This window comes from Elephas maximus, chromosome 14, assembly GCF_024166365.1.
Source record: "Elephas maximus indicus isolate mEleMax1 chromosome 14, mEleMax1 primary haplotype, whole genome shotgun sequence".
In the NCBI taxonomy this organism is placed as follows: Eukaryota; Metazoa; Chordata; class Mammalia; order Proboscidea; family Elephantidae; genus Elephas; species Elephas maximus.
In genome coordinates this window covers 37887954-37910671 of record NC_064832.1, presented here as the reverse complement: position 1 = coordinate 37910671, position 22718 = coordinate 37887954, and the positions used below count along the sequence as shown (strand labels likewise).

The window sequence follows — 22718 nt, the reverse complement described above, 5'->3', positions numbered from 1 at the left end:
AACAGGGGAAACCTTGGGAGGGGACCAGGGCCCACCACACCTACTCCGGGGGCCTGGACTGGCTTTGGACCTGCTAATCTGAAACAAAAACAAGAAAATTCTACATGTCCTAGCAGCCTGGGATCTGACCCTTGGTTTTAATGGCACAAGCTGTCCAGAGCAGAGGTGGGAACAGAACCCCCCCGAGCTTCCCCTGCACAGTGGGTGCCCAAACCAAAACTCCTTGCAGTGGAGTGGATTCCGACTCACAGCGGCCCTGTAGGACGGAGGAGAACCGACCCATAGACTTTCTAAGGCTGTCATCTTCACGGCAGCAGATTGTCACATTTTCCTCTCGCTGAGCGGTTGATAGGTTCAAACAACCGACCCTTTGTTTAGCAGTGAGCGCCTTAATGACTGCATCACAAGGGCTCCTCTACAGCGGGTCCAACGCCTACAGTGGGTGCAACACCCGCTACCGCCGTGAGATGAACGCGCCCTAACTAGTTTGTCCCTGAGGCCACCTCGTAGGCGGCGTCGCGGCGCTGAGCGTCTCCCTGGGCCGCTTTGCCATGGCCGCCCGTGGTGGCGTCCTCCCCGCCGGCGAGGGACTGCGCTATGCCGAGTACTCGCCGCCCTCCGCCAGACAGCCAGACGCCGACGTCGACCGGGGACTGGTGAGTCCTGCCGGCGGCCCCCGCCGCTTCTGGCCCCGCAAGGCCGGAACACGCTGCCTAACAGTCCGCCCGCCCAGCGGTGCCTCTCGGAGCCCCCGCCCAGTGCCTTTCTCACCCCAAGTCCCCCTGCGGTCCTCCAACCTTTGTCCTCCCTCGTTCTTTCAGTGTCTTTGCCTCGTCACTGACTCGTGTGCTCGACGTTGACTTAATAGGTGTGGCACATACAGCAGGTCAGAGCGTCCCTGCTCCCCTCAAGGAGCTTTCAGTCTTTCCGGGGAGACAGACGAGAAAACAGGCAATTGCACATACAGATGATGAGTGCTATGATGGATTCTCTAATCACATAGGAAGGGACCCCAGACCAGGCTTTGGTGGGTGTGCTGGGTTGGGGGTGGCTTATTGGGGAAGCGGTGGTTGAACTAAGACCTGAAGAATTGAGCGGGGAAGTTAACTCTGTGAATAGCAAAAAAGTGTTTCAGGCACCGTAGTACTATCTACAAGGTCACAGGTCAAAGAAACATGGCCCAGTGGGAGATTGCAAGTGGTTTATGCGGGTTGAAACGTAGAGCTGGGAAAAGGAAATGTCCAGTAGACATTTTCAGTAGTCACATTAAGAAAAAAAAGGAACAGGTAGAATTAATTCTAATGATGCATTTGCTTTAACCCAGTATATCCACCGTAATGCCAGTTCAATTTGTAATCAATATTAAAAAATATTAACGAGAGATTTTACCTTTTTTTAATTCTTTGAAATCGATGTGTATTTTGCACTTAAAGCACATCTCAGTTTCACTTAAAGCACACACTCATTTCAAGTGCTCAGTTACATGTGGCTAGTGGCTACCGTACTGATCAGCACACTTCTGAAAGGTAAACAGGGACAAGATCTGAAGTTTTTTGTAAACCGCCTGCAGGAGCTGGGATATCCTGAGGGCAGTGGCACCATTTTGATAAGATTTGGGCAGAAGCGTGACAGATTGGGCGCTCACGCCATACGTAAGTGGAGAAAGTCTGGAAAGAGATGGCTGTTTTGTCCCTGTTTCACTCCACATTCCATGCTACTCCAGCCCACAGTGATAGCCAGCCTTTAAATGCACAGCATTTATTTCCCATACCATTTGTTTATTAATCATACACTATCTTGTGACAGCTTTTGTCATGACCTGTCATTTTTCCAGCTTTGTTCTATGTTTTCTAAGAGCCAAAAACCAAACCCGTTGCCATCGAGTCAATTCCAACTCATAGTGACCCTATAGGACAGAGTAGAACTGCCCCATAGAGTTTCCATGGAGCACCTGGTGGATTCCAACTGCTGACCTTTTGGTTATCAGCTGCGGCTCTTAACCACTGCACCACCAGGGTTTCCTTTCTAAGAGCAGAGACTGGATATTTACTTCTCGTAAACAATTTGCCTGATAGTACTCAATTCTCATCAGTTGGTTGGCTGATAAGTATTTCTGCAGCAATCAGCTTACCTGAGAAGGTTTCAGAAAGCAGTTGAGCTTTTATTCTACAAACATATCTTGAATGCCAGGCACCATCCTAGAACTTTGTGATACATAAGTGAGCAAAATAGATAAAAGTTTGAAGTAGAAAACTCTTTGAGCTCTTACTGTGTCTGATTCATTCCTTACCAAAACCTTGTGAAGAAGCTCCGTCTCAATCCTCACTTAAGAAATGAGGAAACTGAGATTTGGAAAGTGGTAAGAAAGTTGTCCGCGATCATTCCCCTAATACGTGGCAGGCTAGGATTTCAGATCCTACACTCTTTGTACTATGCCTTGCTGACTCCTCAGAAATAAGATTTTTTAGAATAAGGTATTCGTTCTGTGATGTAGATAGAATAGAGATTAGTTCTGTAAAGTGGGATCTCCTTATAGAAAGTTGTAAAAATCTCAGTATCAGGTTGATTTACAAGTACGAGGCAGCTCTGTAGCATTTGAAGATAGAAGTAATATTAGTAATTTTTACATCTGTAGGTATTTTTTTACTTAAAAGAGGGTACATATAGAACCCAAGGTACTAGTTTAGAGGCATCTTGAATAATCAGGCACGTAAAGGCTAAAGTGTAGGTTAATGGTTCTCAACCCTGTGCAACCCTGCCCCCCATTTTTTTTGTTGTGCTTTAAGTGAAAGTTTACAATCCAAGTCAGTTTGTCATACAAAAACTTACACGCATATTGTTATGTGACCCTAGTTGCTCTCCCTGCAATGTGACAGCACACTTCTTCTCTCCACCCTGTATTTACCATGTCCATTCAACCAGCTCCTGTCCCCCTCTGCCTTCTCATCTCGCCTCCAGACAGGAGCTGCCCCATAGTTGCATGTGTCTACTTGAGCTAAGAAACACACTCCTCACCAGTATCATTTTATGTCTTATAGTCCAGTCTAGTCTTTGTCTGAAGAGTTGGCTTCCAGAGTGGTTTTAGTTTTGGGCTAACACAGTGTCTGGTGGCTGTGACCTCTGGGGTCCCTCCAGTCTCAGTCAGACCATTAAGTCTGGTGTTTTTGCTAGAATTTGAGGTCTGCATCTCACTTTTCTCCTGCTCCATCAGGGATTCTCTGTTGTGTTCCCTGTCAGGGCAGTCATTGGTGGTAGCCAGGCACCATCTAGTTCTTCCTGTCTCGGGCTGGTGGAGTCTCAGGTTTATGTGGCCCTTTCTTTCTCTCAGGCTCATATTTTCCTTGTATCTTTGGTGTTCTTCATTCTCCTTTGCTCCAGGTGGGTTGAGACCAATTGATGCATCTTAGATGGCTGCTTGCTAGCTTTTAAGACCTCAGGTGTCACTCACCAAAGTGGGATGCAGGACGTTTTCTTAATACACTTTGTTATGCCAGTTGGCAGAGATGTCCCCTGAAACTATGGTCCCCAGACCTCTGCTCCTACTGCTCTGTACCTTGAAGTGTTTGGTTATATTCAGGAAACTTCTTAGCTTTTGGTTTAGTCCATTTGTGCTGATTTCCCCTGTATTGTCCTTCCCTTCAACTAAAATAATTCTTGTCTATTATCTAATTAGTGAATAACCATCTCCCTCCCTCCCTTCCTACCCTCCTAACTATCAAAGAATGTTTTCTTCTGTGTTTAAACCTTTTCTTGAGTTCTTATAATAGTGGTCTCATACAATATTTGTCCTTTTGCAACTAATTTCACTCAGCATAATGCCTTCCAGATTCCTCCATGTTATGAAATGTTTCATGGATTCATCATTGTTCTTTCTTGTTGTGTAGTATTATGTTGTGTGAATATACCATAATTTGTTTACCAATTCGTCTGTTGAAGGGCACCTTGGTTGTTTCCATCTTTTTGCTATTGTAAACAGTGCTGCAGTGAACATCGGTGTGCATATATCTATTTGTATGAAGGCTGTTATTTCTCTAGGATATATTCCAAAGAGTGGGATTGCTGGATTGTGTGATAGTTTTATTTCTAGCTTTCTAAAGAAGCACCAAATCGATTTCCAAAGTGGTTGTACCATTTTACATTCCCACCAGCAGTGTGTGAGTGTTGCAGTCTCTCCACAGCCTCTCCAACATTTATTATTTTGTGTTTTTTGGATTAATGCCTGCCTTGTTGGAGTGAAATGGAATCTCATTGTAGTTTTGATTTGCATTTCTGTAATGGCTAATGATGGTGAGCATTTCCTTATGTATCTGTTAGCTGCCTGAATGTCTTCTTTGGTGCAGTGTCTGTTCATATCCTTTGCCCATTTTTTAATTGGGTTACTTGTCTTTTTGTTGTTGAGGTTTTGCAGTATCTTACAGATTGTAGAGATTAGACACTGACTGGATTTGTCATAGCCAAAATTTTTTTCCCAGTCTGTAGGTTGTCTTTTTACTCTTTTGGTCAAGTCCTTGGACGAGCATAAGTGTTTGATTTTTAGGAGCTCCCAGTTATCTAGTTTCTCTTCTGGTGTTTGTGCATTGTTAGTAATGTTTTGTGTACTGTTTATGCCATGTAGTAGGACCCCTAATCTTGTCCCTATTTTTTCTTCTATGATCTTTATCATTTTAGATTTTATATTTAGGTCTCTGATCCATTTTGAGTTAGTTTTTGTGCCAGTGCCCCCATTTTTAAGCAAATATTTTGTAATGTTGCGTGTATTATCCTGAAATGAGATTCATAGGCAATATAATCTATCCGTAAGTATAATTAAAAAAAAAAAAAGTGTAATGCTCTAATTGTAACATAGGTGAGATATTTTATTAGAAAACGTATCTGCTGCTTAAATATGTAAATGCTCAGACACGACTGCATTAGAAGGCATAATGAAGCAATCATTTGCTGGCATATTTGCACCAATACAGAGAATCACTGTGAATGTAACAGCTGCAAATGCAGACTGATTTCAGGTGTATTATATTGGTAATTCAAGGCATTGTCATCAACAAAGTGATTTTTTCAAAATGGTGAACGATTTTCAGTAAAGTTCTAAAACAAAGTAGAATCTGCTCTCAATTTACATGGTTAGTTGCACTTCTGGAAAATTCGGTCTATACTAAAACAGTTTAAAAGGATGTATTTTATATATAATAAGCTCTAGACTACGATAACCATAAACGGATTTTTACCTACCTAATATCCACCCAGGGAGCCCTGGTGGGGCAGTGGTTCAGTGCTAGGCTGCTAACTGAAAGGTCAGGTTAAAGGGCTCGGCTGCTAACCGAAAGGTCAGCGGTTGAAATTCACTAGCTGATCTGCAGGAGAAAAATATGGCAGCCTGCTTCCGTAAAGATTTGTAGCCTTGGAAACCCTATGGGGCAGTTCTGCTGTGTCCTGTGGGATCACTATGAGTCAGAATTGATTTGATGGCAACGGGTTTTATGACGCCAATGGGCAGTATCCACTCAAATCTTTGAAAGTCTTCAGGAATGCAGACAGTCTTTGCAGGATTGTCCCGTACGTTTTAGGACTAGTAGGATCGGTAGTCCCCATCTACCAAAAAAGCTGCCCTCCCTCCCCTCCAAACTATTGTGACAACCAAAAAGGTCCTCACAAATTTCTAAATGTTTAAGGGCCCGTTCTGCTTTTGCTGGGAATCATTGGTTCAGGCAGTGACCAATGCTGAGGTAGAAAGTAGAGCTGATGATAACTTCGGGGAACCTGGAAGTACTGAAAGTGATGGGAAGCTGACAAAGAGTAAATGTTAGGAAAGGAAAAAATGGCATAGGTTTGGGACACATTTGGTAATCATAGTGAAAATAGTAGAAAATAAAATGTGTTGAGTTGAAAAAATATTTTTCATAACATTTTTGAATAAGATGGAATTTAAGATTCATGAAATGTGTATTTACAGCTGTACGTATATGTTAAATGATTCTCTTCTTGTCAGATAAACGTCCCTTTAGAGACTAAAAATTATCCTTTACTAGTCTGCTAAACAAATTAGAAAGATGAAGATAAAGTACTGGTAGTACTTTAAATAAAATAGCATTTTACAATTAACTGTTTAATAATCAGAGGTCATGTTCAAACTTTGCTTTAGCAAAACTGGTTTTCGTGGAAAAGTAGAAAAATACCCTTGAAGTTAGGATGAGAACGATATCAAGTTTTAAAAGTTTGAGCAAAACTTAATTTGTATCAAGTGTTAGCCTTTTTGTTTCCAGTACTTTTCTGAAAAGCGTAACTCTTAGTGCTATTAGTATACTGTAGTGTATTAAAAAAAAAAAATACCCACCACCCAACCAACCCGTTGTCGTCAAATTGATTCCAACTCATAGCTACCCTATAGGACAAAGTAGAGTTGCCCCGTAGGGTTTCCAAAGAGCGGCTGGTGGATTCAAACTGCCAGCATTTTGGTTAGCAGCCAAATACTTAACCACTGGACTAAACAAACCTAGTATGTGAAAGCTAAAACCTATCAAAAATGTAAAGTAGTAAGCCTTCCAAAACCAACCCAAACCGAGTGCCATTGAGTCGATTCCGACTCATAGCGACCCTATAGGACAGAGTAGAACTGCCCCATAGAGTTTCCAAGGAGTGCCTGGTGGATTTGAACTGCTGACCTTTTGGTTAGCAGCCATAGCACTTAACCACTATGCCGCCAGCATTTCTAGCAAGCCTTCATTCATTACCAAAAAATAAGAGATTATTTCTACTACTTTTAAACTGCAATTTGATTTTAAACATGTTTTGACATACCCTGAAGCTTTCCTGGGCAATCACATGGATTATGTATTATATATCTACATTTTTGTCTAATCCTTTCCTTGCTATTGTATGTATCATAATAGGGGGCTAAAATGTAAGCTCCATGGGCAGGGATTTTGTTTGTTCTCTGATACGTATTTCCAACATTTATAATGGTACCTTATATGTGGTAAGCATTCCAGTAATAAATTGTTGAGCAAATAAATATTGTCCCGGAAATGGAAAGGATTGAGAAGAACTATTATCTCTGTGAATGGAGTCAATGAGAATTTCCAGTTGTCTGCTAATGAGTCCTACAAATAAAACCGCAACATTCAGCTTATCTAAAATCTAGCTCATTGTATTCTCGCCCCAAACTGCTGATTTTCGTCTTGTTTTCCTTGTCTGGAATAATGCCACCATGAACTACACTTTCTCCTTTATTTCCAACATTAAGTCAATCAATCACTTATCCTGGTCCCTGTAATTTCTTTCCCTCTCTCCCTTCTCACTGCTATTCTCTTCGACTTTATCATCTCTTTCCTGGCCTATTGTAATAGCCTTTTAAATTTTTTGTTATTTTTTTGTGTGGTCAGTATATATATAACAAAACTTTAATCATTTCAGCATTTTTTTTTACATGAACAATTTAGTGACATTAATTATGTTCGTCTTGTGCAAACATCACTACTATCTGTTTCCAGATTTTTCTGTCACCCTTAACAGAAATTCTGTGCCCCCTAAATAATGACTCCCTCTTCCCCCTCTCTTTCCACCCGTGGTAAACACTAATAAACTTTGGTTTCTATACATTTGTCTATTCTAGATATTTCTTATAAGTGGGATCATTCCATGTTTGTCCTTTTGTGATTGATTTATTTCTTTCAACATAATGTATTCCAGTTTTATCCTTGATAATGGCGTAGTATGTATCAAGACTTCGTTTCATTTTATTGCTGGATAACCTTGTATGTATGTATGTAATAGCTTTTTAATAGGTCTGTGCTTTTGGTACTTTACCCTTTCCAAATTTCACAGTTGTTTTCTTACAATGCAGACCTAATAATGGTACCATCCCTTTTTATAAATTTACTACGTTCCAAACTTTAGTCAGGGTGGCATACAGGGCTCTTTGTGAACTGCCTTCCCAGCCACATTTTCCACCCCTGCACTGTACTATTCCCTGTGCTGTAGTTACATTGGCTTTCTCATATTCCCCTCATGAAATTTCATACTTCTGTGGCTTTACTATAGTTTTCTCGTCCGTATGAAATTCCCTGCCTTCTGTGCCTGGCAGACTTCTCAGCTTGCTCATGTGAAGTTTTCCCTGACCCTGGATCACCTTCCCTGGCAGAATAAAGTTGTTTCATCCTATTTATTCCCTTACAAAGTTGTACAAGTTTTTATTATAGTATTTATTAAAATATGTGAAAATTATTTTTCCAAAGAACAAAGAAAAATGAAGAAACTCTGAGAATGATGTGGGATATAATCAAAAGCAAAAATTTGCAAGTAATTGGAGTTCCAGAACAGGGGGAGAAAACAGAAAACACAGAGAGGATCATTGAAGAATTGCTGACAGAAAACTTCCCTAATATCCTGAATGATGAAAAGCTGACCATACAAGAAGCTCAACAAACCCCATATAGTATAGACCCCAAAAGAAAATTACCAAGGCACATCATAATCACACTCACTAAAACCAAAGACAGAGAAAGAATCCCCAGAGCAGCTTGAGACAAACAAAAAGTCACATACAGAGGAGAAACAATAAGACTAAGCTCTGATTACTCGGCAGAAACCATGCAGGCAAGAAGGCAATGGGATGATGTATATAAAAAATTGAAGGAAAAAAAATTGCCAGCCAAGAATAATATGTCCTGCAGAACGTTTCTTCAAATGTGATGGTGAAATTAGGACATTTCCAGATAAACAGAAATTAAGGGAATATGTAAAAACCAACCAGAGTTTCAAGAAGTATTAAAGGGAGTCCTTTGGTTTGAGATCAGACAACAGCCTGAATCTGGGACACAAGATCATACCAGCCAGATACCAACCTAGAAAATGAACTCTTAAGGACTGTTCAAAACCAAAGGATTTACACCATGTAAATGACAGCAACGTCAGAACAATAAAAGAGGGAATAAATCGTGTAAGTATAGAACTTTCTAATGGAGAGGAAGGCAAGGCGATGTCAAGTAATAATAGACTGGTACAAACCTAGGAAGATAAGAGTAAATTTTAAGGTAACCATAAAGAAAGTTAACAAACCTCATGAAAATAAAGAAGAAAAACACAGTCTCAGTAAAACAAAAGGAAAAAAAAAAAAAGAATCCACAAACAAAAGGAATTCAGCACAAGAAAATAAGAGAAGCAAAGAAAACATTAGCACCCCTCCAAAAAAAGCACTACAAAATGACAGCAAAAAACATATCTATCAGTAATTTACACTGAACATAAATGCCTAAATGAACCCATAAAGAGACAGAGAGTGACCAAATGGATGAAAAAAAAAACAGGATCCATCAATATGCTGTCTACAAGAGACACACCTTAGAAACAGACGTAAATTTATTAAAAACCAAGGGATGGAAAAAAATACGCGAACAGCTACCAAAAAAGAGCAGGAGTGGCAATGCTAATCTCAGATAAAAGACTTTAAAACAAAATCCACCATAAAAGACAAAGAAGGGCACTATATAATGATTAAAGGGACTATCCATCATGAAGACTCAACCACAATAAACATCTGTGCACCCAGTGACAGGGCTCCAAAATACATAAACTCTAACATCACTGAAAAGAGAAATTGACAGTTCCACAATATAGTAGGAGACTTAACGTATTACTCTCAGTAAAAGACAGAACATCTAGAAAGAAACTCAACAAAAATATAGATCTAAAGGCCACAGTTAGCCAACTTGAACTCATAGACATGTATACAATACTCGATCCAACAGCTGCAAAGTACACATTTTTTTCCAACACACATGAATGTTCTCTGGAATAGACCACATATTAGGCCACAGAGCAACCCTCAACAAAATCCGAAACGGTGAGATAATACAAAGTATCTTCTCTGACCACAATGCCATCAAACTAGAAATTAACAACAGGAAGAGCAAGGAAAAAAAATCAATTACATAGAAGCTCAGTACTGAAGTCACTCCTGAGGTTCACCCTTTAGCCAAAGATTAGACAGGCCCATGAAACAAAACGAGATGAAAGGGGCACACCAGGCCTGGGACAGGAACTAGAAGGCAGGAGGGGACAGGAAAGCTGGTTAATAGGGAACCCAAGGTCAAGAAGGGAGAGTGTTGACATGTTGTGGGGTTGTTAACCAGTGTCATAAAACAATATGTTTACTAACTGTTTAATGAGAAGCTAGTTAGTTCTGTAAACCTTCATCTAAAAAAAAAGAGAAAAGAAAATTATTTTTTCCCTGTTTGTGTAAGCACCTAGGCTGTGAACTCCTCAGGGGCAGGGACCTTATTATGTTTTTGTGATCAGCATGTTAATTGGTACATTGTAATCATGTAATTGTTGATCATTGTTATTAAATGAACAGCTATTACTATTCTAATACTGATATACATACTTTTTCTGTAGTGTTTCCCTTGTATGTTAGCCTCTCGGGGGAACAGGGGTCTGTGCCTGTCTTGCTCGCTACTCTTTCCCCTTAACTTAACATACTTGGCATATTGGCAGATGCTTGTATGTTTAGGTGGTAATGCTAAGTAAAGATTTGCTGAATGAGCGAATAGTCTCTGTCTTCCCTTTCTCCATCACAAATACAACCCCTGTTTTTGAGAGGGAAGAATAATTTTTTTCCTTCTTAATTTTCTTTTGGTCCAACTATCTTCAACTCAAATGTTGTAGTCTCAAGACAGAAGTTTTAGCATTTTATAACACTTCCAGGCAATTTATATTTATCTAGAAGGTAATTTACTGCTTATGGTGTTTTGAAGAATAAAATACCTTAGGGACTTTATAAAGAATTCCGATACCTTTTTTTTTTTCCCAGCAGTAGTAGCTATAATGGAGTGAGCTGTTTTCCAGTTGTTTGAAATTCTTTGATTCATGATAGTGGAAAGCATTTAAAATATTTTTTTTCTCTGTTTCTTTCTTTTTTTTTTTTTTCTGGTGGATATTTGAAACTTAGGTTATGGTAAGAGATACCTGACTTTTGGCTCACTTGTTCATTTCCTGGCATTATTTCAATAATGTTTTTTCTCCTTTTTAAAATATATTTTATAACTAAAATTATATTGTTTATAGTCAGGGATGAAATTTTAAGGATATTCATTCTCTGTACTTCCAACATAGTAGCAGGCACGTGGTCGCTATTCAGTAAATATTTGTCAAATAACTAATGAATGGAACAACTGGATGGGACAAGAATAGAGAAATGTTAGAGACTGATGAACTCACAGCCTTAAGGAATGAATAGGAGTCAAATAAACAAGACTATCCCTCTGACTTTTTTAGCGGTGAAGAGAGGTCTAAATAAAAGCATCTAATAAAGGTTTTGTGTATTCAGACTATACATAATACTCTGATGTCTTCCGGTGTACTTTTCGAAGTTTTGGTCATTTTCCTGCTTATCCATGCCTCCAGTAACACAGGCAGTCTCCAACGTAGACATCACCTGTTGTTAAAGCTTATTAATTCAAAGCAATTTAATAGATTTCTTTTTGGAAACACAGTATATGGAAGCTATATTTTGGGGTATGAATAAATCTGGATTGTCCCCCAAGGACAGAGATCAGCAAACTTTTTCTGTAAATATTTTAGGCTTTAAAGGCCATTTGGTCCCTGTCACAACTACTGAACTCTGCTGTTAGAGCAGAAGCAGCATAGGCAGCGAATACATGCGGCTGTGTTTCAGTAAAACTGCATTTACAGAAACAGTGGAGGGGCACGTTTAGCCTGTGCGTCACAGTTTGCGGGCCCCTGCTCCAGGAGGCAAGTTGGGTCAAATCTAAATAATCAATTCATGACATACTCATATTAAGTGTTTTCATTTATTTGTTTAGTCAGCCATTGATTTAACACATATTTATAGAGCCAACTTTATTAGGTAAGGTCCTGGGGTGAGGTGCTGTAGCGGATACAAAAATGAATCAGACGTGAATTTTGTCCTCAAGGAACTTGTTCAGCCCCTTAGATTGGGAACTTCCCATCAGGAATTGTGTCTGGTTCACTTTGATAACCACCTCTAGGGTCTACCACAGCAGAAACAGATTGTAGATACTTCATAAAATTTTTTTTTAATGGATAAGTGGATGAAGAACTAGAGTACAAGCTATAGGTGTCACAGGTATATGGATAAAGTGCATGAGTTTAAAGGAACTATGCATTTTTTCTAGTTTGGAAAATTGGAGAAAACTTTGCAGAAAAGTGAGTGAGAAGGGGAAAATATATGGAAAAATTAAAAAGATGAAAAAATGTTAGGGTGAAAAATTCAGAAGACAGGAAGGTAACACAAATGAGTGAGGGGCCTGGATAAATGCATAGTTTGTCTGAGGGATGATGATTTATAGCAAAATGGAGAAAACACTTTGAATTGCTCAAGGGCGGCAGTTATTACTTACCTTTGTAGATAATTGGAATAAACCAGTATTACCAGATACTTGATTTTTCAAGAGAAGCCAGAAAGAGAAAAACAAGTTTTCCTAAATTGTATCAAGAAAAAAAAAAAAAAAAAAAAATATATATATATATATAAAGAAAATTGGGGTAAAATTATGGGTTGTCCTGAATGCCAGGTTAAGGAGTATGGACCATATTCTGTAGGCAGTTGAGGTTTTGTAAGAACTGTGTAGTCAGTGGCGGGCTTCAGGAAGATGAAGCCTAGAGCAGTGTTTAAGAAGAGTAGAGGATAAGGACAGAGGAGGGCAAGGCCAGTTAAGATTGCATTACAGAGGGCAGTACCGTGGGAGTATAGAGGAGGTGATGGCAGCAGTAATAGTGACTGCGGGTAAAATGTTTTGTGTCAGGCGTTATGCTAATGCCTTAAATACATGCACTTATTTTGTCTGTATAATAATCCTGTGAGATATAGATACTACTTTAACCCCCACTTATAGATTAATAAATTGAGGGCTAAAGCAATGAAAAAAACTGCCCAAAGGCACTCAGTTGGTGAGGGTGTGAATCCCAGAGATACTCTTTCTTGTCTCTGTGCCTTTATTCAAAATGTCCTCTTTCTTTACCCCTCTTTCCTGTTCAGTCTTTCTAACTGTATCAGTCAAGATCTAAATTATATAAATTTATATAAATAAAAGACGAATTGTATAAAACAAAATTTAATGGAGTGAATTGGTTACATAGATAATGGTGTTGTTGAGAAGCCAAACAGGGAGTAGTGAGGCAATGGAGAGGTTAGGAACACCAGCAGACCACTACCACTCCTAGGGCTGGAGGGCCAAAGGAAAGAATTGGTGTTTTCAAAACCACTCCATATTAACCAGAACCACGAGGGCCTGTTCAGTGGGTTGCTGGAGCTGTCGGGGGACATCTGCTGCTACGGAAGGCAGATAGGAAAGAAGAGGAGTACGCTGGTCTCTCCCTCTTTCCAATCTCCCAACCTCCCACCATGGCATCCCATTGGTCAGACTAAACTTGGAACTAGCTAATACAGGAGCCTACAGGACGTAGCCCATGTTCCAACAGAGCAGAGAAGGGAAGTGGATTTGGTGAATGCGGACAGACCTGGGACCAACACACTAACTGCTATTTTCAGCTGGAGGATGATTTGAATTCCACTGATACTGAGAAATTTGAAAGCAGAGGTTCATAAAAACTGTTAAAAAACACTATTGTAAATGGCAGGTATTCCCTTATCCAATACAAGTCTATTTAGCCTATCAAACCAAACCAAACCAAACAAACGAGTTGCCATCCGTTGAATCCAACTCATAGCAACCCCATGTGTGTCACAGTAGAACTGTACTCTATACGGTTTTCAGTGACTGATTTTTCAGAAGTAGATTGCCAGACTCTTCTTCTGAGGTGCCTTTGGGTGGACTTGAACCTCCAACCTTTCGGTTAACAGCTGAGACTCTTTATACTACTCAGGGACTCCACGTAGCCAACAGTGACAAGGAAATAATAGTATTTCATGGAACTTTGTTTTCACTGTCTAAATATTACTCCAGTGCTATCAGGGATTAAATAAACATTTTTAGCTTTTCTGAGAATCTAATCACCAGGTATAACATTTTTTTTTCTTTTATATATGCTTCATTTTTTAGGATAGATTTACAGGAAAATTGAGAACATAGTACACAGAACTCCCATGTGCCCAAACCCAGCTTCCCCTATTATTGACCTTTTGTATCAGTATGGAACATACAATTAATGCTCATATGTTATTAGTAAAGTTCATACTTTACTTACACTGCCTCTCGTATTTAGATATGAGACACTGATGAAGTCCAGCCCCAAAGAAATGATTTATAGTCTTCATTTTGTGATAATTCTTAGGGTCTTCAGATGCTTCGAGATTTGTTTAAACGTTCTTAAACTCCAAAGCACAGTTAATTTTATTTCACCTTAACTCAGAAAGGAAGGAAATAATACTGTGTAATGAAATTTAAGCTCTAAGTATTACCACTCTAAAAATATAAGAGATTGCTGCCTTGTGGTAAGGGAGTACAGATGCTTGGCAAAGCATGGCAGGTAAGGTGCACATCAGATGTAAGCAAAAACAAGTAAGGGCTTCTTGCCAGGGGCTTCAAAGTTAATATAGGAAAAGCTTGTTTGTAGGCATACACTGTAGGGAGGAACCTTGCTAGAGACAAAACAATCAATTTTATGATCAGGCTGCAAAATTAAGTACAAAGAAAAAAGGGGAGATACCAAAGATCAGTGCAATTGTTTTTATTGAAGAGTGCTAGGAAGAATTTGTTTCTAAACTTTATTTAAAAGGAGACAGGCCAGAGGTTCTGAAGTTTATTAAACTCTTCTGACCTGGTGGGATCTTCCTAGGATTTTTGTTTTTTTAATAACCTTTATTGTTTTTCCCTGACTTTTTAAAGAAATAATTCCATAATATTGTATAGTAGTTATAATAGCTATTATTTCTTGGATATGTAATTACATATCAAATACTAGGTCATACATATGAATTTCCTAGTTTACAAAAATTCATACCAAGGAAGTAGGTTTAGTTATTATCCTCATTTTGCAGATGAGAAAACATTATTATGTAACTTAAGTAACTTGTCCGGAGTCATGGAGCTGCCAAGTAAGACAGTTAAAATACAAACCATATTTTTTTGGTTCCGAAGTCCATGATCCTAAGACTTTTTTTTAGTGGTAACAGGTAGGTATCTATATATAAGAATATATAACTACTGTTAATGTTTTGGTTTATTTAATTCTTTTTTTTCTTTCTGTGTTTATGCTGTACAATTCTATTTTATAACCTGCTGTTATTCTCCACATAAAATACGGTCTCTACATTTCTCAGTAATATATTGTTGATCCATATTATTGGATATTCTATAATTTAATTGTTCCCCTATTATTGGGCATTCAAATTGTTTCCTTTTTTATATTATAGATAATGCAGTGATGAATATTCTTATATATAAATTTTTATGTACTTCTTATGATAAATTTTTTGAATTATAGTTACCAAGCCTAAGAATATGACCATATTTAAGGCTGTTTATACCTATTTTGAAATTACCTTTGAGACAGATTGTACCAATTTGAATTCCCAGTGTCAGTTCATGAGATTACCCATTTCATCACCCCTTTGGCAACCTGTAAGGCTTTTGCATTTTTGAGTAAATTGTTAAAAACATCTATTCTGGAGGTGTGACAGATTGCTACACAATCATAGCCGTATCAAACTGGCATGTTTTTACTAAATGTAGGATTTTTGAAAATACAACTTCTTAGGGGAGGAGGAGGGGAGATTCAATTTTCTCAAATAGAGAATTATAAGGAGTGAGGATACCCAAGGGCCAGTGCTAAAATATACTTTGACAATATAATTAATTAAATGACACTTCTCTATTAGGGACAGGGACATGTCATCTTCACACGAAGGATGGTGAAATAGAAGAGTGGGGTCATATTAGAGTCATTGAGGATAGTGGGGATAGGACTCAGGGACCCCAGTCCCCTTACTCAGAGCCTGCAGCTTCAGTGGAGGGTGAGCTTATTTTGAGAAAGTGTAATGGTACAGATATAGGGTAGGGGCCAGCTCGGAAGAAAAATGTGTAAGGGTAGGCAGAAGTTTCTTATAGCTGGACTAGAGTTGAATGCCCACTGAAATCATCTTTCAGCCTCTCACCTTTAGGTCCTTCTCCTCGCCATTGACTTAGTAAATTTGAATAAACATTGAAAGGTATACTGTGAGAGCTCGAACTTGATGGGACTGCCTTGTTTTTCCGGGTCTTGCAAAATTTTTCGCCTTTGACAGGGTGAAGTATTAACACTATTCTGTTGCTCTCTATTAGTGGAAAATATTTGTGTTTTCCTTCTCTGACAGATGTCTGCCTTATACAGGTTCTGGATTTTGCAGGTTTTATTGTACAGTGTGGTTAAGTGCTTGACTACTGACTGAAAGGTTGGTGGTTCGAATCCACTTAGTGACTCCATGGGAAAAAGATGTGGCAGTCTGCTCCCGTAAAGATTACAGCCTTGGAAACCCTTTGGGGGAGTTGTACTCTGTCCTGTAGGGTCACTATGAGTCATACTGGACTCGATAGCAACTGTACAATAGAGCTAGCGTCTCAAAATGAAAGCTGAGTGAAAGTTTTTTTTTATTTTTTAAGTTTAATTACTATATTATAATTTTACACACTTAGAGTTTTATAGTTAATTCATCCTTCTTTCTAAGTAATATGCCTGAATAAATGGCTAACACATACCTAATCAGCAAAATCTATATACTAGATTATTCTCAGCAAACTGGCTATTTCATTATAATTGTATAAAGCCGCGGATCTTAACTCCGGTATCCCTACACATTGTTAACACAAGAAAGGTGTGGGGCTATAGCCATGTGTCTTTACATGTAGTCTTGATCAGATTTTATCTATACTGTGGCTCTGTTAATCTGACTGTTAAAATCTGGGCCTTAAAATGTGTCTTGGTTATCTTGTGGTACTACAACAGAAATAACCACAAGTGGATGGCTTTAACAAAGAGTTTATTCTCTCACAGTTCAGGACGCTAGAAGTTCGAATCCAGGGTGCCCGCTCCAGGGGAAGGCTTCCTTTCTCCATCAGCTCTGGGGGAAGGTCCTCTTCATCAATCTTCCCCTGGTCTAGGAGTTTCTCAGTGCAGGGACCCCAGGCCCAAAGGACGCACCCCCCTCTTGGTTCTTCATTCTTGGTGGTAGGAGGTCCCTTTATCTCTGCTGGATTCTTTCTTTTATATCTCAAAAGAGCTTGACTCAAAATACAAGCTAATCTTGCAGATTGGGTCCTACCTCATTAACATAACTGACACTAATCCTGCCTCATTAACATCATAGAGGTAGGATTTACAACACATAGGAAAATCACATCAGATGACAAAATGGTGGACAGTTACACAATACTGGGAATCATGACTTAGCCAAGTTGACACGTATTTTTGGGAGGACACAATTCAACCAATAACAGAATGGAACTGTCAGACATGTCAGCATTTGAAAATCACTGGCAAGTAGTATTAATGTACACTTATTCCTCCAAGAAATATTTCTGGCTAACAATTTAATAAATCTAAAAGGGATTAAAAAAAAACATTGCCATCAAGTCAATTCCGACTCATAGTGACCCTGCAGAACAGAGTAGAACTACCCCATAGGGTTTCCAAGGAGTGCCTGGTGGGTTTGAACTGCCGAGCTTTTGGTTAGCAGCCAAACTCTTAACTACTAAGTCACCAGGGTTTAGATAAATGTATGGAGAAATAAAATACTAAAAGCCAACTTAGATGTTTTGGAGAACATACAGGTTTGTTTTGAGGTTGAGCATCTGTTCGTAATAATCTTGGTAAGGGCATCCAACTGACCTATGTCTCTACCCCTAGCACAGTGTAGTAGGCACTCAGATAAAATGTTTGAGTGTTGGATTAAGTAGTGAATAATGAATGAGGCAAAGGATATGTCTGAAGTCACTATTTTGTGGTCCTGAAACACAGCAGGTGTCATTGGGTTGAAGAATTTAAACCTGATTTGGGAAACTTCTGATGAACCTAGGGCTTCCAAGTGCTCTCTGAGGCATTTAGGACTAGGTTGATATTGGGCAAGCCTTTCTGGCAGCCACATTTATTCACATTTTAGGTTAACAAGTGCAAGGAAAGCTTCTTGTGTTATTTGGAGAAAGTGGAGATGAGGTTCACTTTAGTGGGTCACTGAGTAAATGCAAAAGAGTGCTTAAAAGCTTATTAAGAAATCATTATGTATCGCAAGGATTTAAATTTGAGGTGTTTGTTAATTATACAGTGGAACAGAGAAGTACAGGGCTTTGTTTCTTATCATGTTTGGTTTTTGGTTCTGTTATTGTTTGGTTTTTTGCTTTTTTGTTTTGTTTTGCCTGCGTTTTCAGAGAAATTAAGTGACTTAAAAACAGTGAATAGAATTGTAAACTTTACCTCTCCTTTTTACTGTACTTAATGTAAGGTTTTCATGGGAATTAGGCTTTTGAGAGAAGCTCAAATATATTTGCTTTAGCAATGGAACAATAATTGTAAAGGCTACGGATATTAATGTGGATTGGCCCAATTTAGATGCAAAAGTCTTCAAAGTTCATAGCTGGCTTGAAGATTTCAGGGTAGGATAATTGTAAAAATTGTCATCCTAATATCATTTTCTTCTGTTTGCTAGTTTATTGAATATAAATTCCCCTTTGCATATTTTGAGCTGCAGGTGTAATACCTCTCTTCCCATGTCCCACTGATTCGGCCGCAGTCTCTCTTTTTCCCTCTCTTTTCTCTCTTCCACTGCTGTTGTTCAAAGGGATTTCATTGTAGAAATTGAACCAAATAATAAGGCACCAGAACAGAGTTCAGCAGAAAGTGGTTTGCTTGTGATTGACCCATGAGAATTGAGTCACTACAAGATCACAGAGACGACTTTGAGACACCAGGCTCATTCTTCTTTTCCACTAGTAGATGAGACCTCTTCGTTCCTCCCCCGCCAACCCCTCAGCATTCTGGATTCACGTATAATGAGAGATTATGATTTTGTAATGATGCTATTTAGTGTGTGCATAAGAATTTTTTTCAGCCAGGCTTAGCAGTCTCTGTAGTAACTATCCCACCATTTTGAAACCAATCTCAATGATTTCCTTGAGAATTGCTGTCTGTTGGTTTCTGCAGTGCTGATTATGCATATGACTAGAAATTTTTAAGTCCAAAATATTCACGCATTTTGTGTGGTCAAGGGGAATGGCAGAGGAAACTATGCTTTTTGGCATTTTTGACAATTACAATCCAAAGTTGTCATGAATTTAAAAAATTTAAATAACATTGGCCAGTATCCCGTAAGTATTGATTTAGGAAATAATATAGGAGTCATTATTCCCTGTCCTTGAGCATAGAGAATGTAACCCAGCTGGAGCTGGGTTCACAAGGACTCACAAGGACACATCGACTGGGCCCTGAGGTATAAAGACAATAAACCAAAAAAAACCCACTGCCGTCGAGTCGATTCTGACTCATAGCAACCCTATATGACAGAGTAGAACTGCCCCGTAGTTTCCAAGGAGCACCTGGTGGATTCGAACTGCTGACCATTTGCTTAGCAGCCGTAGCACTAAACCACTACGCCACCAGGGTTTCCATAAAGACGATAACTAAAATAATCTTGGAAAATATCTTTTAGGGAACCTTTCACATAAGCCAGAACACAAGACTTTCCACTCTTATCTTTTTTCTATTAACATTTAGTGAATAGAAATTTGTTGGACCAATGAAGACCCTCCTGTCGTTACTGAAACCTGTACCAGTGATTGTTGAGAGGGACAATTCGAAATGTAGGATCACAGTTTCTAGCCAATCTGTGAAAAGGTGAAGCTTTCAGTGGTTTTGCCCGTTCTGTAGTGTTAACATATACTAATAACTCTGTAATGTTCTTTGGACTTGGGCAGACATGGCTCTAGCAACATGCTTATCCACTTCCCACTTTTGTCTTTTATAATATATGCCAAATAAAACTTTCTTTTTGCTTTGCTAAACTTTGTAATGTGTTCTACCCTACAACCGTATGTAATGTGCATATATATGTCTTTGTTTCCCACAGTGACCATGATGCGATTGCTAAAAACTTAATTTCCAAATTTGGCGTGAGTAGAATAGCTTAGGTTTTCTGTTTTCCTTATACAGACTGCTGTTTCCAAACACCAGTCTGGACCAGTTGTAAAAGAATGTGTTGGTAGAATTTCTAAGTGATTTGTAACTGATTTAATGTTGGTCTACATATGTTCACTTATTTATAGAGAGACTAGCTTGTTCAAGTAGAAGCGTGTGCTAGCTAATTTTGTGTAGCAGATACGTCTATGTTTACATCTATATATCTCTTCAAGAATTTATTTGGATCTCCTGCAGGCCTTTTGTAGAAAATGCTCACTATTTTTCTAAACCAGATAAATGTAAATCTTCAAAGAAAATGTTTCAGAACTAAAACTTACCCAAGGCAGCCTTGTGGATATTTTGTTAAAAAGGCAAAAACACACCCATACCCCTGTCGTTTGACCTCCACATTTGCCGTCTGCTGTCTTCTAAATGGAAACCCTGGTGGCATAGTGGTTAAGTGCTATGGCTGCTAACCAAGAGGTTGGCAGTTCAAATCCGCCAGGCACTCCTTGGAAACTCTATGGGGCAGTTCTACTCTGTCCTGTAGGGTCACTATGAGTCAGAATCGACTCGACGGCAGTGGGTTTGGTTTCGGTTTGGTCTCCTAAATGTATATGACAACTATGGCAGTTTTAGCCTAGGCCAGACTACAGGTTATAAACATGCCTTTCTTTTTAAATCGCATCTCCTGATTTGTTTTCAGCACATATTATAATTTTCCTGATCAAGTCCGAGAAGTACTAGCAACATTTCTCTGGTGTCTCTAAAACTCACGGCGTACTGTGATGTCTGTCTAGTCGCATGAGCAGTTTTAGACATTTCACCTGGTTGTCGTCTAGCTGGTAGGTAGTGACCGTGCTTCTGCCTCTAACATTGTGCCTCATTCACCATGTTGCTTTTAAATTGTCTTTTCAGTGTTATTTTTGTTGTTCTGTTATTGGCAATTTAGTTTTAAAGCATCATTGTTTAAAAAGTGTTCAAAATAAAAATGGAAGTACATCTTCATGCTTGCCACTAGATCAAATATGGTGTTGCATATATAAAAGAAACAAAAGTAGATAGTCTTAGCACGAGGATATGATACTGAAGTTTAAGTAAATGTGAAATAGCAGAGTGATAAAGCATATGTGATGAAGTTTTCTACAGTAATAAAATGGAAAAGATGGTGCTGAAATTCTCTGGTATTTACACAATTGTGCTAAACAAACCTTGGGCAATTTAAAAGCCCAAGTATGTTTTAGATTTTATTTTACTTTTAAAAATTAAGGTCAAATAAAGGTAGGGTCGAGAGTTCTGTGTGAACTGCTTGCTCAGACTTGAGATTGATTTTCCCACTCTCGTACTTCCTGTTTTCCACATTTGGAATTACCAGCTGCTTTTTGCTGCTTTTTTTTGAGTCAGTTCCAACTCATCGCGATCCCGTGTGTGTCAGAGTAGAACTGTGCTCCGTAGGGTTGTCCTTGGCTGATTTTTCAGAAGTAGTTCTCCAGTCCTTTCTTCAGAGGTGCCTCTGGATGGACCCTAAGCTCCAACCTTCCAGTGAGCAGCTCAGTGCATTCATCGTTGCACCACCCAAGGACTCCGCATTTGGCGTTAGTTTGTTTTCTTAGTGTGAATCATTTCAATTTTGTCAGGGGTGGAAGGAAGAGCCTTTGTTTTAGAGCTCTCTACATTTGTGTCTGAAAAGAAATACCAAGGAGTTTTAGTGAATAAAAAAATAACATCAGGTAATGCCAAAACCCACTGCGGTCGAGTCAATTCTGGCTCATAGTGACGCTGTAGGACAGAGTAGAACTGCCCATAGGGTTTTCAAGAAGCGCCTGGTGGATTCGAACTGCTGACCTTTTGGTTAGCAGCCCTAGTCTTAACCACTACACCACCAGGGTTTCTGATATTAGGTAATAGGTAAGTATTTTTTTCTAGGAAACAAATCTTATTCTGGACCAATTGAGGTTGTAATTGAGTTGTTACTTAATTGTTTATAGATGTAACAGTCTTAGTATTTCCATTTGGAATTTTATTGGTGGGAATTTTATCTTTATGTCAGAGTATAAATGGTTGTTCAGGATACTTGATATTTTTTTCAAATTTCAAGTTGATTTTAACTCACCAATAAAATATTTTTATTTCCTTATTAATTGCTTATGCTCAGAAAATATAAACTGATTTTAAGATCAAATGAATTAAAATACAATTAAAGAAGTAAATAAGATACAACCCCCTTCCAATAAGGAATTTTAATTCCAATAGAGAAATGGGTTTTTGATTATACTTTGTCCTCTCAGTATGTATAATTAAGAGTTGATTGCATAGTTTTTGGTCACTTATTGAGCATCTTTATTGGCTCCAGTGATCTACCTATTTGGTTTAGTTTTTGTTGTTTTTAAGGTTTGCTAGGCCTTGTGTGTGTGTGTGTGTGTGTCTTTTAAATAAAGTTAGTGTTTAGAAATCGAGGTTTATTCTGGCATCAATATTGTTGAATGAATAAAAATTGAAATATATATGGCAGGTCTTTTGGTGTGATCTAAGATCTCAAAGGTGAATGAGACACCCTCCTTGGTCTTTTTTCATAAGAGTTCATATGATGTTGGAGCTTGTGAACTGAAGGGTTTCAGGGAAACCCATGAATCCCC

The 22718-nt window shown here is 38.7% G+C and overlaps 1 protein-coding gene across 1 annotated transcript in view; it reads left to right on the top strand.

Moving 5' to 3' along the window:
- The first annotated feature begins 505 nt into the window (after nucleotides 1-505).
- Nucleotides 506-22718, top strand: part of DNAJC15 (DnaJ heat shock protein family (Hsp40) member C15) — a 92201-nt gene continuing 69988 nt past the window's right edge. The window contains exon 1 of the mRNA XM_049852956.1: nucleotides 506-656. Coding sequence (XP_049708913.1) covers nucleotides 552-656 — 105 coding nt within the window. The 5' untranslated portion in view covers nucleotides 506-551. The remainder of the gene's footprint in view (nucleotides 657-22718) is intronic.